Genomic DNA, 19152 nt, shown 5'->3' on the forward strand with positions numbered 1-19152 from the left:
CCAGCCAGGGTTGTGATTCACTCCAGATGGGATAACTACAGTCATGTTGTGCAAAGTGTATACTGCATGCAGAGACATGAAAAGACTGAAGTGGTTTTAATCAATATTTTTAGGTTAAAAATGGATCACATGACTGTGTGTGAAAGGGGTTACCCGTAGTGACAAAGCCACACAGAATTATTGCCCACCTCAGTTCCCCTCAGCTCTACAGAATGTTTTTGTCTCTTTCAGCTTGTTCTGGTTCAGTCTCACCGCTCTCATCAGCGTTGTTTTTAGCCACAGCAGTACAGTATCTGCTCAGCACCGAACGGCAGACAAAGTTAGCAACTAACATTTAGCAGCTAAAGAGCCCAATATTTCTCACAGGAGTTGATGGAGACCAAAACAGAGCAAATATTGGACTTACAGACATATACTTATATACAGGTGGCCAGAAAGTGATTTTTCTTTACACACCCCTCTCTGCTACATGTGTAAATGAGCAACTGTTTGCTAAAAAGCTTGCCATATCAACTTAACAGGTGGTAATATGTTCGTATTATGTTTACAGCCTGTTTCTGCTGACCCAAGTGGCCAAACAATCAGGTATTACAGGTTTAAGTAGAAAAAATACTAAAATTCCCCAAAAGGCCAATTATCCCTTTAAGCCATTGTGCCCAAAACTCAGATTTTGTGTTAATCTTCTCATCAATAGCAACACTGGCCAGTCATTGGTAAAATAACAAACACCACAATTACTGTGCTTACCCTTTTACCTGATCTGAACTCTTGAATGCAGTATGAGTGCATTATGGGTCATAGCACCCACATCTCAGATTTGTTCATCAAATGTGTAAAGGCAATTGAGTAATTTCAGCAATTGATGAGATTAAAAAAAGGTAACCAGTACCAGAAAACATGGACTACAACAAGTCCAATAAAACCAAGGCAACCCATTGTCCTAATTGAGTTATTTGTATAATGAAGAGTTTGTTTTCTAGGTGTATAATTCAGTCTGTGAGAACTAAATGTGTGGTCAGCTTCGGGCCTGTATTCCTCAGTAATAGTCAGTGTAATCCTGTTAGAGCTGTCAGTCATGCTGGTTGATAAGTCTGGCCACGATCCTAGCTGAGTGGCCTGCTAACTTAGCTGATGTGATTACATAATCTCATTAACCTCAGGTTTCCTGTAATTCAGAAGGGCAACTGCTCCCGTAATTTGACATATGCTTTCTAATTATCCACTCTTTTCTCTAATCCTCGGCGGGACATAATTACAATCTTTATGCTTTGTTTTGTCAGAGAAAGGGGAATCAGCTGGGGGACTGAAACGAGGTGACTCTTAAACCACAAGTTTTTAAAACACTGCCGCATCTGAGCCTTCCCTGAAGTGGCCAGAAGGTGGCACTGTTAGTGAAGCTACTGCAGGCTGATACAAATTGCCAGAATTGGTGGCTTAATGAGATTGCATTCACAGAGTTAAATGCTATAAAGACGGCTGCTATTACCATAACCATTACCATGATATTGGGCTTTATTTTCCTTTCTTTAAAATGGTTCTGTGGTCTACACAATAATCTGCATCTTATGCCATTAAAAGCATTTTCTCCAATATGCCTGGCACTGTTCAATCCATTAACAACTGCACTAACACTTGGTGTTTGTGTGTTTTTAAAATGCTTTCTTTCCATTTTTACGGGCAGTTAAATTTTAAAGAGTATGTTTTTGACATAGAGGATATTTCACTATGGAAAAAACTGCATTGGCTAACTGTTTGTTCCTTTCACTTTTTTCTTCTAGGTAAGTGGCTGTTCCTGCCTTTTTAAAACAGTTTGTGGGTTTGAGCTGTGGCTCCCAGATGACAGTGCGGGCCAGTGGAGGCTGTCAGGTGGCACAGAAAGGGTGAGCTCCTCCTGTATGTGCTTCAGATCAAACTCTGTCCTTTGGTTTCTGGTAATGCAATGGTATTTTCAGAGATTTTTATAAAATTGGGGTCTCTTTCTTTGTCACAATGTCCCCATTCAATTGATCCAAATTCATTTTCCACTTGTTACACACCAGCTTTGTATATGACCTGGTTTTCAAATGAATACAGCTTTTTATTTGACATAATAATGATAGTGACTGGGCAGCCTGTGCTGTTGTTGTTGGTGGCATGAAAGGCTGCAGGATGTTTGTCATTATTTCTGACATACTCTTTGCTCTGATGCCAAGCCAAATGAATCAACTGGATCTGATCTGCAGCTCCAGGCTATATCTCTGTCTCTGTCCCTGTCTTTGTTTCTGTACTTCTGTATCTCAAGTGAAATCTTTAGCCCCTTGCTGAGAGGAAGAAATCACATGTGCTGGACAGTCACTCTGAGCGTCCACTTTATGTGTGATATTAGGGCTGAAACAACAGTCCAAAACCTAAAGATATTCAAGTCACAGTGATATAAATATATTTGGTATTTTTTGCTTGATAAATTACTTAAACAATTAATTGATTTTCAAAATGGTTGTTGATTAATTTTCTGTCAGTTGACTAATCGATCAGTCAGCTAATTGTTCCAGCATTAATCGATATTTATTGACTTGTTGATTCCTCCGTAGATGTTCTGAGAAATGTTTCTGTATTACAAAGCCTGCCTGAGCTTTAAAGTACCTTGAGTTTCCTACACATGATATATATACTATATTCTTCTAACAGTATGTAACTGTCCAGAGCATCAGGCCAAAATCATACTCTTGAATTTGTTTTTTATCCCTCCTACTGACATTTAAGTTTGTCAGTAATTGTCAGTTATAAAGCCGTCATCCTTGTGCCATTTCCAGAACTTGTCTGGCATGAGATGAAGTTATAAAAGCTGCAGGGGCTGTTTGTTTGCCAACCATCGCCGCAGGCAAAACAGCCGTCGACAGCCAGCGAGGCGCCCCGCCATATGAAAAAATCCTCTTTCCTCACAAGACCTCTTCTTTGCCACTCCCCTCCAGGCAAATCGTAGTTACTATCGTGCATTATTCTCATGGTGGTACAAAGTCTTGGAGTGATCTGGGAAAGGACAGAGAAGAGGCGAATGTAGACAGTGGCATGATCAGGAGCTGGACAGAGGGGAGGTGGAGTGCTCAGTGAAAGGGTTTATTTTAAAGTAGCCCCTTTCACACTGTCACACTGTTGGGTTTATGAGGAGGGCAAAGCTGATATATAGGACTCCACTAATGGCATCCCACACATATCATGCTGACAAAGTGGCCCCACAGTCTTTCCTGTACCAAAGAGGGTTGTAACTATGGGAGTGTCATCCAGGGCTTTGCCAAAGTGCCTTTAAGTGTTGTTCTTGCTTATCTGGCAGTCAAAAACACCACTGTTGCACCATGGTAGATAAATTACCCATTACTTTAAATTCCCTTGGGTGATATCCTCGCAATGACTGCAGTTGTATGCAAAGTTTCTTCTTCTTCTGGTAGTTAGTTAGCATCTAAGAATACAGTGTTCATAGTCTGAGAATTAGGGTATTTAAATGAGCCATAGAGCTGGCTGATGGAGACCTCGAAGCCTCCATGGAGAAAAGGTGGTAACTATGTATGCTGTGTCAGCTGCACACAGTTTACCATGATTTATATTAGACATGTTTCAATTAGGTTTTTCAGTGCAGATAAGCATGACTGATTTGCCCCTCTTATATATGTTTTACTTTTGGAGCAAACAGGCCAATTTCAATCAGCCCCCATCTTCAAGAGCATCCCTAGGTTAAATAACGGCCTCAGCTATGAACAAACCAACATACATACACTCTCTTCTCAAGTTGTAGAGCTTATCATCTTTGGCCACTTGCTAGAAATTTTCCATGTGGTTGCAAAGTTCAGTGTAGCGCCCTCGTTTCCGGTCAGCTTTTATGTCAGTTATCAGTTTTGTTTTCAATCTGAAAGCCAAGAGAAGTGAACTTAAAGGAATACTCCTATCTTTTGAGTATCACTCACTGTAAGCATAAAATGTGGCTCTGAAAAGTTTCCAGCTTGCTCCGTTGTGAAAAATTCCAGCTGTAGTCAGCTTGAATTCACAGCAGTTACAATGGATTCCAATAGTGACCCAGAGTCACAGCAAAAAAACATGTGAATGAGTCAAAAATCTAAATGTTTCTAGACATTATTCACAGTACTCCTGCAGCATAATCAACTTCTCTTCTGTTGATCGGTATATTCACTCTGTTGTAAACATACTGAGCAATACCGATCATACCGCCAGTAAATAACTCAAAATGTTGCTTCCAGCAGCGCTCCAGTGGTGTTTATAGCTATGTTGTGAAGAAACGATGAGTGTTGGGAACATACGAAACAGTGGAGATACTCAAAATATACATATTCAGTGGAGTTTCCTTTTAATAATGAAACTTAGCGTTCCTGTGGTCAGGTTTATATTTCGGGTTTATAGACAATGCGTGTGCATGGTAACATGAAAAACACCCTCTCCAAAATAATGTCAAACCCAGTCTGCACTCACTATATCCTGTATCGACGCTGCCAGTTTGCCTGGTTTTTGATGTTTTTATCATCTGAAACTTTTGGATGGTCAGTTAGGGTTGTGTGGTGATGAGCCACTAAGAGACTCTCACTTCCAGGACGAGTCTGTTTTGAGTGTTGCCAGTAGCAATGCTATCGCCTCTGACCACTGTTCTGGCCTTGTACTGTATTTACTCATATTTCTGTGGTGTGTCATGTCTCTATGGTTACAGACATTCCTGGCCGACCACACCCTACCATGGGTTTTTCATGACTCATTACAGTGGCCATACTCTCTCTCTCTCACACACACACACACACACACACACACAAACACAGAAACTCTCACATTTCCTCCTCTTCTGTTGCTATGGCGTGGTTCTTCTTAATCACACGATGCTCTTATGATCTGATTTGGCAAACTGGCAACTCTGGCAAAGTGCAGTCATCCATTAGCTGCTTTCCAAGTCAGCCATTTTAGCTCAGTGATCTTTCAGACAAACGAAGTTCTGCCACCTTTGCACTGAGCAGCATTTATACTTTAAATGCTTCACATTTTTTTGTTGACACTGCAGCTGCTTCATGCCTCCCTGACTTGCCTCACGGGGTTTTCTCATAAAGGCTTAGTGGTTTTGCCAAACTCATGGTGCACAGTCCTGTGAGCATCCATTAGCTGCTATACTGACAACCATTTTAGCTATGTTACCCTCCAGACAGCTCATGTTCCAAAGCTTTTATACCGATCAACATTTATAGCCTGAGTGGTTTGAGCAATACCAGCTAAATCTTTTGTCCAACTGGTTTGTGCTGCTTTGCTTTGTCATGTCTAACATCCTGTTGAAGATTGAGTTTATGATGTACTTTCCTCATAATCAAATTAAAAATGCCTCATTGGTGTTGCAGATTAAGTGATACATCACAGTGTGTTGCATGACTAGTCAGGCATTTCATAAAAGTTGGCAAATACTCATCACCTTTGTGTATAGTCTATGGTAAATTCTTTGCCCCACCATCTCACTGATATTACTTGTCAACATCCTGCAGACTTGTTTGAGTTTCAGATATTTCTCTTACCTATTGCCAATTGTCAGAACAGAACAGCACCCTGCAGGCGATTCAGATTCAGCAACTTGCGTTCATGAAGGTGTGAACCCAGGGAAAGCCTGGGTGGCCTCACTGGTCTATCTTGCCTCCGCTGCCTGCTCAGTTACCGTCACAGCTGGTTTGTGTCGGTCATTTCATTGCTTGATGTGTTCGATGCTTTGCAGATCTTGTCACTCAAGACAACGTCATTTTAGTGTTTAGCAATACATTAAATCGGTATGAGGCTGCTGCCTCAGTGTTACCAAAGGTTTTATCTTTGTTTTTTTATTTAGTAAGTAACCACGATGAAATATGGACCAAATAAAGTTTCATTTTATGCTCACCCATTCTATCTATGGTTTCCGACAAATCATTATCCAATAGGCGTTCAGCTTTAGACTACTGCTTTTGTTTTTCAGAATTAAGGACGATTTTTTTATAAGGCACTTCAACATGTACTTCGACAGATGTAAGAACCACCTCCAGAACAGAGAGAACAGATGGAACACAGAAGAAGACAGATTAAGTGACACCATTTGATACTTACATATCTAGGGGAATTGGCTTTTATTTCAGTTTACTAAGCAGAATGGCATTGAGTGTTTCTGTACTTGCTTGTGTTTATTGAGCAACATATTGGGTGCATGTTAAAGTGTGTTGGTTGCAGAATAGTCAGAATTTATCACCAGATATTTGTGTATATTGTTTAAGCAATACTTCTTCCAGCTCCCACTGCTCCGTTTCCAATTGTCAAAATGCAGAATTACATTTAACCACTTGGAAGACAACCATATAGCTTAAATTACTTGCTATAAAGTCTGTACTGGAATGCGGAGAGCATTTCATCTGCCAGAAGAGTTGAATGAGTTTGTTTTGAAGCAGCCACTGTCACCTTGCGTTATCTCCATTCTCTTGTCCTCTTTCATTTCCACAATGGCAGTGAGCTTTCATCACAATTTAAAGAGGAACACAATACACCAGCTTCTTTATTTATATCCAGGCAAAGGTTGAGCATGCTAGGTTTGCTTCAAGGTTACACATATTCACATGGAGTAGCTGCTCAGAAACCAGTATGTTTTGGTGATTTTCTACATGAATTTTCTACACAGTATATTAATTCCCATTTGGCTGATAATCAATTTGTGACTCAGTTGCGTTTCTTTATACATTTGCCATTGTGTTATAGCCAATGCTTTGTGTGCTGTGTGTTACAAGAACAGCTGTCAGTTGACAGCTGAAAGAGGTTTGACGCAGGTACAGACTGTTTCATGTCTCTCCATCTGCGATTTGGTGGTAGTAACCAAACAAAAGTCTGTTGTTGCCGCTATTTGGTTTGATTTAGAGCCACAGGTAATGGAGAGCACATGGAGATAAAGCCTCTGCATCCAATGAACCAACTCAACACAGGCCTCAAGGAATCAAACTACCACTGAATTCTTGCACTGTGAGAGATCTGTTTTCTTCTACCGTAAGTGATTTTTATCTGCCGTGCCATATATCAAGACTTTACCCATGCTAGCAAAGCAGCAGTTTAGCCATATTTATGATTTGTGATTCATTCTTCCAGATATCTTCACTTACCGCTTCAGTATATCATTTCTAATATTACTGTGGCAGGCTATCAAAATACCAGGGAAATGGCAGCACATCATTTGCCTGGTATGATCTGCAGTGGAGCCTTGTCTGGCGCATAATAACTTGCAGTGATTGTTTTAACATTGCCATGCCCCAGAAGGGTGGGGTTATCTCCATCGGCAGAGTTCAGTGTCACTAAAATACATTCTATTGTATTTAAGTTTTATGTGCCATATATACTGTACAAAGCACCTATTAAACTGTAAGAATTATTGGCTAATACTGTTTAGCCCAGACCTGCTGGAATCCTTACTAAGCTTATTGCCTCTTCTGCATGCGGCTACTCCCACCGATCTGTTATGAAACATTGCTCCCAGTAGAGCAGGAATCTCTTTCACATAATTTTTTTTTTTGACAAACAGGGTGACAAATAAACAGGCCAAATGTGATTTTCATTAAGGGGATTATAAAATGGTTGCAGGGATGAATTATTAGAACGACCTTGATGCAAAACAGTGATGCCAGATGTTCTCCCGTATTTGGAAAACTGGGAGCTTCTCAGTTATCTCATCACTTTCCCCTGGTCTAGGTGCTATGCACAGTGTGGGCCTCTTAATGTGATCTGCAAATGGCACTGTAGCATGTGCTTTATTCTGATATTTATTACAGGATGACATTGAAAAAGTGCAGCTGTCAGAGGAGGGCACACTTCTACCACCTTATTTAAAGGCAAATGGGAAAAATCACCTTCCCCTGCAAATATTTTCCAAACCTCCTACTTGTATTTTTAGCCCTCCTGGCAACCGTGGTTATCCTGGACAACATATTGCTTTCCAGTGTGGATCAGTCTCTGAGGAGGTTGAGTAACAGAGAATTAAACACAGGCACAATTGTCCTCTCTTAAGGGAAAGAAATAACTTGATGGCTTTTCCATTTAGGTTTGCAGAGTTGGCTGGTTGGGGATGTGGGCTATGACTGTTAAGGGAAAAGCAAGGAGACCAGAGATTATGGATTCTCACAGTGGTTGACCTTTTAGGTTTAGTCTTTCCAAAAGAAATACCAGAACTCTCTGACACAGCTCCCAAACTTTGGAAACGAATAGTAACTTTGACAGTATATTATGTTGGGCACCTTCAGCAGTTTAACATACAAAGAGTGCTGTTCATTTTCTACCCTCGTTACATGTCACTTTCGTTAAAGTGACATGTTAAATACTATCGATGTCTTACTTTTAAAAGTTAAAGTTGTAGACATGGTACAGATGTCCCTGTTATGTGTTGTGTTTTGTGTGGATGGTGGTTTTCCCCTCAGGCCTGTTGATAGTGGACTGTGTGTCATCTCTGCCGACTATCAGATGAATTTCCTTTTTATCTGTCAGCGCCCTTCCTCCTCTGGATACACCCGACCTGGTTTTACAAACAGAGCATCAGTTGTACACCAACTTTCTCAGTAGACACTGTGATTCAAAGCTATCTGTTCTTTGTTTTACACCAAATAAAGGATGTAATGTTACTGAGTGCTCTCCAACATGACTAAATGAAAAGACAGCAATCAACAGCGGAGCAAATACTTCAATTTACATTTGCATAATAGCATGCTTTTTGAGTGTGGTTTAATCTTATAGTTCATTGGAAAATGTTTCTGACTGATGCCCAAAACAGAGAAATGTCTATTGTAAAAGGAATTTATTTCTAAAACTTATACATTATTTAGGAAAAAATATTGTTCAGTCTGATTGGAGATAAAGAATCCAGCACCTTGCTAGCTACCATTATTTAATAAGTACAATATACTATCAGATTTTAAAAAACAGCAAAAAAATATTCATCTCACCAAGTAATATACAGCATTAAACTAATTTGAGTGTCAATATCTCAAAACAAAATACAAGATAATAACATCTTAGTTCTAAACTAATATTGAGATTATTGATTTGTTTAAGAAAAGAGTATAAAGACTTCACTACTACTCACATCAGAAATAACTGGTCAGAATGGAAATCTGTTGCTGTTCAGGTGAGTTGACATATATTTTTATATATGCAGATGAGATATATGAAAGTATAGCAGTTATATAATTTGTGTAAATGACTTTATCAATGGTGTACCAAGAAGCAGTATTTAATCTCTGTTATTTCAGTCCTTTTGTTATTTATTCTCAGTTATTATTAGACTCTGTTTAGTCCACAGACCATTCACTACCAGCTCAGCACCACACTTTCTCAGCTGCATTGATCTTTTCCTATATGGCCTTAGAGGCACTGACAGTCATAAAGTTTTACATTCAGTTTGGTTAATACAATCAAACGACCATACTGCATGCTAAAATGCATTGGGTACAGTTTTTTTTTTTAAGTATAATTTGTGAAAGTATTTGTGTCACTTTAAATGTATAGAAACAGTAGATTTTATAGAACAGCAGTTCATGTATGAATGCCATTGCAAATTTAAGTTGTTTTACAGTTTGGTGGTCATATTGGAGGTCCACAGCTCTTGATCACCAGTGTCAGAAAAAAACTAATAGCGCTTCAGCTGTCCCCAAAGGCTAGGCTTAATGTGTCTGCAAGTGTGAGACAATCTTAGCTGAGGATTTTTTTGGTAACAGTAATGCCCATTTGCCACACAGTACAAACCTTCTCTTCTCGTCACTCTCTCATCCCTTTGGTTTCTGTTTTCATCCTGTGTGCGCACACCCACTTGGATTCTCCTCCTTTCTTCCCTCTCGCCTCTCATCCAAACGGTTTCTCTTTCAACTGGGGACTGAGAAAGGTAGGAGGGGTTGTGAGCATCGCTGTTTCTCCATGCTGACTCATGATGACAATTTGGTAGATACATCATAGTGAAGCAAAAGTGATGCAGAAGGTATGATTTTTGATAGGTCTTGTTTGTGTGACGTTACTGCATGCAAAAACTGTATATTGAAGTGGTAGTAGTCAGAAATACTGCTAGAAGAGATTCCTCAAAGAGCTAAAAGAAAACTGCAAGTCAAAATGGTGGCTGGAATGGTAATACCCTTAGCTGATCTGAGGGCAATCTATGAGCTTCTCTTTCAAGATGGTGTCATTGTGGCCAAGAAGGACAAACGTCCACAGTCCATGCACCCTGACGTCAAGGGGGTTACCAACCTAAAGGTGATCCGTGCCATGTGCTCTCTCAAATCTAAGGGCTGTGTCAGGGAGACTTTTGTTTGGAAACATGCCTATTACTATCTTACCAACGAAGGAATTGCATACCTGCGAGATTACCTTCACCTGCCACCGGAGATCATGCCTGCACCCCTTCAACCCGTTCGTCGGCCTGCATCCTCTGCTCAAGTCCATACAGTGAAAGGCCCCACATCGTACATCCCAAAACCCAAGCCTGGAAGAGAAAGCCAAGAGACCGCGATGGACAGGCACAGTTACCACCACAAGAGAGTTGGAGAAGAGCGAGAACCATCTGAGAGGCCTCCAAAAAAATTCATAGGCTCCTACCAATGTGATGCATCAGTTGGCCAGCCTGGTGTTCAGACCCAGACCTTTTTAAAGAGAGAGAAGGATTTCTGCAGAGGAGAGGAACATTGGGCCAAGGAGGGTAACAGGAAAAGTTTTGGAGCTTCTTGTTTCCCCACTGAGGACAGAGCCACCAGATGTTCTGACTCCGTCAAGGAGGCCAAGCTACCAGTTTCTTCACTCCCCCCTTCTTCAATTGTACCAAAATTCTCCAAAGAGATGCCAGCTCGTCACACGGGTCCTTTTGCCCCAGTGAAAGAAGTCCTGCAGAAATTTGTTAAGATGACTGCTGCTCACCCACCTGCTGCTTTTGAAGAGTCTGAATGTGTGAAGATGCAGGAGGCAATGATTAAGGAGCCCACAGAAGAATTGATCTCAGATGTGGCGAGAGGAGAAACCTTGAATCTAGCCTTGAAGGAACTTGGAAAGATAGTACCTCAGGTTGAACCTGGTGAACATGCAGTGGTGGACTGGCAAACAATCCCTTTATTGGCAGAGCTTACTGAAAAGGAAGAACAACAGGACGTTAAAGATGATGAAGGTGTTCTTGAGGAAGCTGATGTGGTGACTGAAGAAACTGTTGAGAAGTTGTCATATGATGTTGAGATGATGAAACAGATGAATGTTGAGGTCTTCGGCCCTGTGACCAAAGCTAAGACCCCTAAGTCTGATCCTGACCATGACTCAACAACCCCTCCATCAACAGGTTGTCCCCGTCCAGTAGTCCCTTCAGAGGGTCTAGTTGCTGCCCTGAAGACCACTCTGCTTCAGGGAGACCAGCACTTCTTCACACAGGACCCTGAGGAGGAGCAGGATATTCAGAGGGTCTGGCCTGACTTCCTGGAAGGTTTGAGCTTGTCTTAGTTCTTCCTCCACCACCTCCTCTGCTTCCTCCTCTTTCCTCTTGTCTGCAGTAGTGGTTATCTGGGTGTTGCTATGGGCACTGCTTGTGTTTGGGAGATTGAGAGAGAGATAATTTGATCTTCTAACAATACAAGTAATGGTCTTGTCATTTTCCATACAGCTAAATAACAACCAGACTGCCAATTAGGTGTCACTTTACTGGATGCATAAAGAATTGTGCCAACCTGTGGCTTGCTTGCATGACTAGTTATTAATAGTTTATTATTATTAAGTCAGCTTTTATATCTAAATTTCAGTCTCGCATAAGAATCCCATAATTGATTTCATGTAGATGTTTGCACATTGCTCAGTGTTGATTTTGTGTTAAAAAGGGGCCATGTGTGCTGGCAAGAATTTTAAAACGAAGTACACAAATCCATTTGCATATTAAGTGTTTACTTATTTGAATTGAACCTGTTGTAACTGAAACTACAACTCAAAAGCAAATAATAATTTAATTGCAAAGCCTTTTTTGAAGCACTGGTCACTGAGCCAGTGTTTCTGTGCTGTTTTTTGGTGCCACTTTCTGTGCTCAAATAGGGAATCACTCTCTTTCCCTGCATTTAGTTCGACCTATGATGCCTTACGTCTGCTCTGTTGTATCTACACTGCAAATATTTATAAATGATTCTTGTGAGATGTTTAGGAGCAAAGTCAAACAGAAAACTGTGACTTGCATGTTAATTTATGGGGCCCTGTGCCTGACAGGCAGAGGTAGCAGATCATCGGTTTAGTAATGCTGATATATGCTTTATTCTGATATTTATTACAGGATGACATTGAAAAAGTGTCCGCACATGAAACACATCTAGTGTGTCCAGCAACTTCATGGGGAAACTTGTCTTTGTCTTCATCGTGCTGTAAATCAGCTTTAATTACATCAAGACATGTAAATTAATAGACATACATACAGTTTAGTTTAAGGAAATTGGGGCCTAATAGAGCAGCTTAAAGAACACCAATTAGTTAATATTACATTTTGTAGATATTAGGTATTTTTTACTAATAGAGTATTCAAGCCTTTTAGCTTTTTCCATGACTAAAAATAACTTAAAATACTGAGATTTCACTTTCCATATAGTATACTGTATACATGTAGATATTGATATTGAGTTGTGTTTGCACATGAATGACTGATGGAGTTAATTCTGCCATCTGCTGGAGAAAAAGTGATCTACTTTAAATCCTGTCCTGCTACTGTATTTACATACATATCCTGCATGTCAGGACACCTAACTGTCCAGTCATTTTCTTTTCATCTTACAGTACATGCAACATTTCCCATATATATATATGAAAACTTAAATAAGATGTTAGCTTGATGATGATCAGAGCTTCACATGTTTAACTGCCGAGCTTTACCTTAATACTCAGCCTGCCTGAGAGCTTTCCATTGTCAGGGCTGATATATGACTAAGCAGAGACTGGGAAATGTGAGTCCAATTAAGCCACACTCAGCTTTTCCTGTCTGTGCCTCACCAAGAAGGGCAAAGCAGCAGAAGCAGTCCAGAAGAGAACATGTGGCAGTTGCCACCTTTCATCTGCCCCTCAGTGTTTTAGCCCAGCCTGCAATGAACGTAAACTCCAACATTTAAAAAGACCATACTGAACTTGAATGGACTAGCCACAGCAGCACACATAGTTACCAACCTGCTGTCTCATAGTACTGTGTGTTGCATTTATTACGTGATATATTGACAAAGAGAAATCAGCAAGAATCCACTTGAGCTACGATGGAAATGAATTTTACTAGAGACTTCATGGAAGCTTTGATTCAACACGGCCAAGGTAGGAAATCAGTTGGAACAGTTCTGTCTTCTTACCAAAAGGTGTCAGCACAGAAATACTTTATGGTGATTCTCAGCTTGTGGAGAGGACCAAAGAGGATGAAGCAGGTATGGGTGTGTCTCTCACTGCCAGTGTATCAGATAACAGTCCAGGACAGGGCTTTGTGTCTGTGATTAAGTGACAACACATTGTTTTAGGTGTTCTTTTTGTTTACCAGCATTGCACCCTCTGTGTCTGGTTTATTCTGATCCCAGATGTACAGCAAGTGTTTATTTAGAGAATAAGTGTGAAGCAAATTATAGTTAAGAACTTTACGCTGAAGACCTTGAGTTAGACACCACCCACGCTGCCTGGCAGTGTCTGGGATCATATTCCCTGGCGTTAAATCCAAGGGGGTGTGGGCTGCGGGAAGGCCCCTGACTGGCTGCTCCATGTCTCTCCCCTGCACAAGATTGTTGAATTGGGTGAATGCAAGGCATCACAGTGAAGTACCAGGCCTGGGTGGGCTCAGGAATAATGCACAGCTGAATAGATAACATGCCTTTAAGTTACACAAACTGTATGTTGCCTTGAATAGACACAGTATTTCAGTTTTGCACAGTATTGGTATTTATCTGTAGGTCTGCAAATCATGATTATTTTCTTTATTGATTACTTTTTGGATAAATCATTTAGTCAGTTTAAAATGTAAAAAAAATAAAAATAAATAGTGAAGCCCAGAGATGAGAGCCCATCATTGTTTCTTTTTGTTTGACCAACAGTCCAAAACCAAAGATGTTCTACGTGCAATTATATAAAACGTATATAAAACGTAAAAAAAGTAGCAAATCCTCATATTTGAGAAACTGGAACCAGTCAATGTTTGGCATTTTTGCTTAGTGAATGACTTCAATTAATCAATCAAATTGTTGCCTATTTTTTGTCATTTGACTAATCAATTAATCAAATAACTTTTTCAGCACTTTTAGTATTTAATGTAGGAATAGTATCAGTTAATGCTCTTAAATCACAGTTCAACACAATAAATCATAATAAGATTGGCCAAAAAGAAGCAATACATATATGTAAAGTTACAACTGTATGGTTATGAGTTATTTTCTAATATTAGCAAAAATATTCTCACTGTTTTAGCTTTAAATCAAATCCATTGCTGTAAATAGTCATAGACTATGATCCATATCCTGTGTATGTGGGGGCATAACCAAAGTCTCCAACTGTTTTATGGCTTCCACAGAGAAGCCTTTGTTACAGTAGCTTGTTGGCAAAAGTCATGTTTTCCGCTCTTTGTCTAAATCCTGTAAGAAAATGTGAATGTGTCCCTGGGAGTTTCTGCAGCCCTGCACATGGATTCCATCCAATGACGCTCAGAAACCACTAGGCATGAGATGCTGTTTCCACTGAGGAAAGCCTCACAGATTAAGTCAAACTCGCAACGCTGTCTAGTTTTTACTTCCCAGCTGTACCTCCGCTTCTCTCTTCCTTTTTTTCCTCGTGCTTTTTTAGCACGCCCCCCTAGTTTTCATCAGAACACAATGTCGTGAGGTCAGATTTGACTCCCTGGCAGTTCAGTATTTTCTCTAAAAGTTGTGAAGACGCTGAGCAAAGATGGACTTATGCTGCTGTTTCTGTTCAGGACCACCAGACGGTACGTTTGCTTTTTACTGGAATATATCATTTTAGAGTCAATTTATACGCATTTGGGGATGCTACAACAGGAATAATTAAGTAGAGTTGTTTTGTTTTGTTTTTTTGCCTTATGCATGTCATCTGAAGACAGTGCCACTCCCAGCATCAGTATTGTTTTAGAAGATTGCAGATTAAAATCACCTCTGGCATTCCTCTCATTGCTCTCCTAATCCTACCTGGGTTCTTTGGGGAAATCTTTGTCATTAGTGATTGAGGCATTTTAACTGAAATCAGAAGAACTCTTTACCTAACAGACTGTATAGTCATGGGAAGTTTGGCTATATTGCCTACATGTGGGTATGCAGAGCATGTATCACAATATGGGAATCATTGAGCAAACGCATACCATGTGAATAGAGTGGGAGTGGGCTGACTCCTCCCATGAAGGAGTGGTAGAATTAATTCATTCCAGACATCTGTACTGCTCCCTTGGTTTTATTCCCTTTGCTCAGTCTTCACTGTGACTAATTGGCGATTTGAGGTGCCAGTTTAAAAGGCTTTGGGGATTTGGTTGACATTTTCAAACTGGGATGATATAAGGTCTCGCCCAGAATGAACTGCCAGCACGTCAGACTAAAATCACTCAGTTACAATTACCCTTTCTTATTTGTCTGGAGTATACTTAAGCCTCTGTTCCCAACTGTTTGACTTTTGAGGCAACTTTTAAATTTATTCATTCAACTCTGTCATAACGTACCCTAGTTTTTTTTTTTTTTTTTCCAGTCTGTCACAGGCCTTTACATCAGATGACTATTCTGAATTCTCATCTGTACATAAACTGAGACTGCTCATGCCAAAGGCGACTTGAGGTCTAGGTTGCAACGTCTATTTCTGCCTGTTTTATGGAGCACGGTTGGCGTGTAGAATTGCATTGCCTTCAGTGTGTGACCATGACACTGGTCTTGGTGTTGGGTTTCAGTATGGTTTTGGAGATGAAAGTGAGACTCCTTCTAGTGCCCACCAACTGATGTTCCCTGCACGACGTTCTGACAACAGTGCCTGCAGTGAGATGCTTTTGATGTCTCAACAGTGATGCAAGCAGGTGTTGATGTGTGTATATTTTTTAAAGTTACAGTTAGTCTTATGAGAGAAGATCCCTCAGAGAGGAATTTACTGGTGATCATATAATAAGAGAGTGTTTGTAATTATAGTTGACTGACAGGTTTTAAAATGTCTAAATCACTGAGTTTCAAGTGACATTGTCAGAATGGGCTCAGTCTAGTTTGAGCAGACATTTTCCCTCAAGGCTGTTCAGTTTTTTAATAACAGGGCCTGTGTGGAGGAAAAATGAAAAGCACTTTCTGATTTAAGGGTTAAAAAAAGCAGTTGGTATTTTGGAGGTTTTGAAACAGTTGGTGGTAAAACAGTATGCAGTAAAATAGGTTTCTAGGAAGCTTATAGACACTGATTGTGCTGTCCAAGCATAAGGAAGCAATTAGCATCTAGGGAAACATAGTTAAGTTTCATAATGTGGATGAATTGATAGCGAGTTGGTTATTTTGTGAGGGGAAAATATACTGGGGAGGCATGGCTTCAGTATAAACATTTGGAAAAGGAGGAAGGGGTTGGCCTTGGATGATCTGTGACTCGTAAACCATGATGGAAAATAACTGCAAGGGGCTTCAGTGGGTGAAAGAAAATCCTATGGACTGAATGAGTAGGAAACTTTGAGTGAAGGTGGATCTCACTCGCGCTTAGTTTTGCTTCTTATCAAGGCAGACCCAAATGAGTGTGTTGTGTGTGTGTTTGCCACACAAAACAGCCTCATATATTATTAACTCCTGCAGATAGGCTGCAGCGAGCGACGAAAGCAGTGAGCCAGTTCCTGTAGAGCAAAACCAGTGGAGTCACTTGAGCCATGGAAGAGGACAAACTTCTTTTTAACTATGTTAAGGCTTCAAAGTTGCTTGTGCTGGGGGAATTAGAGCTAATTTTGAATTAAGTACAACTTAAAATAAAGAAGAGTGGGTAGAAAAGAAAGAGAGGAATTGTTGGAGTAAAGTACAGGGAAAAAGGGGGAGGGAGGGAGAGAGGGAGGGAGAGAGATTAGCCATTTCTGCTGGAGGACTGAGTCACAGGGAAGAGAGAGGGAGGGGTGTGCTTTCGTTCTTCTCTCTCTCGTAAAAGTCACGGACAACTTGGCTGTAGCGCTTGTTTTAAAGTCCGGGATGGCACCACACCCCTAGGCGCTGCCCCCCTACTCTCCTCCCCCTTCACCTTTCACCCCCCTCCCCAGCCCTCCCACCTGTCTTCAGAGCCTGGGACTCTCCACTTTGTACCAGGCCCGATGCCGGCAAGCCCCCCTGGAAATGTGTTCCCAGCCCTGGTGGTTGTGGGCCACATTGTTACCTTAATCGCTGTCTGGCAGTGGAGAGTACGCAAGAAGAAAGGTAAGAAAAGCTGGAAAACTCATCGCTGCGAGGCTTACTTCAGGAGAGGTGACGGTGCTGCCTTAAGAGGAAGTCAGATCGGAGGTTTTTCTGTGCAAATAGTTTCTTGCCGGCTGTCCTCATCTGTCGTCTCTGCTCTCTCTTGTCCTGTGTGTTTTTGTGGCGCACACTCCTCTCTCTTCCTCACTCCCCCCTCTTTTTTTCCTCACACGTCTCGGTTTCCTGTGGTATGGAGATGTTGTAGTTAACCCTGTAAATGCTGTCTGTAATGTGATGACGTCGGAGCTGGAGTATTCTGGTCGACTGGGGGGGGTTTGGCTTCGTCAGAGCTTTGATGTGCACACCTCAGCATTAGCTTTGCTCCTCTGCTGGGTTTTTTCCTTGAATAGCGTCTCTTAAAAAATTGCTCCGTCATTTCATCCAAGTTCTGTCTTTGTAGAGATCTGGCATGGGTTGTGTGGCTCCCTTAAGGTGACTGAATCGTCAGTGGCTTAAACTCACATCAAGAGTGTCATAACTTTGTTTGTAGGTATTCCTGTATTGTTAATAAGCTTGTTCAGCTAGTTTCTTCTTGGAATGTTTTCACTGTTAAAAGTTAAGCATATCCTTTTCACATACCAAACATGTGCTGCTGGACTCACTGAACAGCCTGAAGGTTACCTGCAGGCATGTCATCAGACACACCCCACCTATTTTACTGTTGACAGAACTTGTCACAATGGTTGCTGTCTAACACACCACTGCAGGCGACACACCCTGAGGCAAATTAAAGGATGTCTGACTGACAGTCTACAGGTGTAGATAAAGGACAATTGTTTTTTATTATGCCTCTGAGAGTATTGGGAGAAACCAGTTTGGCCACCAGGCACTCTTAAACAAATCAGCAAATTCACTTTGGACTATGAAGCAGCCTAAAACAATGTAGTAGCCCCAAGTCACATCATAACTCCTCTACCTGCATGGAGCTTGCACTTTAAATTAATCAAGCTGTAAACTGTTTGTAATGGGATGCCCACCATCCTGAAATGGTTGGTTGTTTTGCTAAACTGAAGCCATGCACTGTACTTTTCCCTTATCACTCCCAGTGGTCTATGTCAGATAATAAATTGCACAATCCCTTTCAAAGAAAGTCAGGGAGCACACACCTTTTGAATAGATAAGAGTAATTTTCACAACAGTAACTTGCCTGTGTTTGTTATGACAGGATGAGTAACTTTCATAGCTGTGACAATCATCACAAGAAGAAACAGCCCCAAAAACTTTCTCCTAAAAGGAAATTCCCATGAAAACTCTTAAATGCAACAAAATCCTAAAACAAAAGCAGATTTATCCACCTCTCCTCTCATCTGTGCAGCATGAGCACATATATTCTGTAAGCTGTACACCGCTGCAGTACTGATCAAATAAAGGTTACCTGGAAGAGTGGTTTGACTGGTAAATTGCGGGCAAACATTGCATTGGAAAACTAGGCTGCGTGCTATCTCTACCTTCAGTCAATATCCAGCCGATTTGCATTTGAAGAGCTCTGCTTTCAGCTCTCTGTTTGCCGCAGTGCAGACAATAAGTCTACACCCTGTACATCAGCAACGGTCATATTCCCTCTCCCCAGCGTCTGTCTGTACTTGAATAATGTATTTGTAACAGAGGCGGAAGGTGTCCGATTGATTTCTGGCTGTCTGGAAGTGTGGTCATTGTTTACATTACAGGTCCAGTACAAATCCAACACCTGCAGTGTCACATGCTGGATGTAAAGACACAGCTTGTCCACTTGTGTAAGTTA

General features: G+C 40.9%; 1 protein-coding gene and 1 long non-coding RNA gene across 17 annotated transcripts in view; one reads left to right on the forward strand and one right to left on the reverse strand.

The window, feature by feature from the left end:
• pleca (plectin a) overlaps positions 1-19152 on the forward strand; it is a 109178-nt gene that overhangs the window by 41742 nt on the left and 48284 nt on the right. For 2 of the 16 annotated variants that reach the window (XM_044171588.1, XM_044171591.1), the window contains exon 1: positions 14757-14941. The exons of 11 other annotated variants lie outside the window; for them this stretch is intronic. In XM_044171588.1, coding sequence (XP_044027523.1) covers positions 14902-14941 — 40 coding nt within the window. In that variant the 5' untranslated portion in view covers positions 14757-14901. Of the gene's footprint in view, positions 1-14756; positions 14942-17102; positions 17373-19152 lie in introns of those variants that run through there. 3 more of the 16 variants (XM_044171586.1, XM_044171578.1, XM_044171582.1) reach the window with 3 other exon arrangements.
• LOC122864282 lies at positions 5933-18294 on the reverse strand. The gene is made up of 3 exons (XR_006375193.1): positions 17411-18294; positions 9748-9874; positions 5933-8521 (listed from the first exon to the last, which is right to left on the reverse strand). It is a non-coding gene; the product is annotated as an uncharacterized LOC122864282 (long non-coding RNA).

This window comes from Siniperca chuatsi, linkage group LG17 (genome assembly GCF_020085105.1).
Source record: "Siniperca chuatsi isolate FFG_IHB_CAS linkage group LG17, ASM2008510v1, whole genome shotgun sequence".
Classification (NCBI taxonomy): domain Eukaryota; kingdom Metazoa; phylum Chordata; class Actinopteri; order Centrarchiformes; family Sinipercidae; genus Siniperca; species Siniperca chuatsi.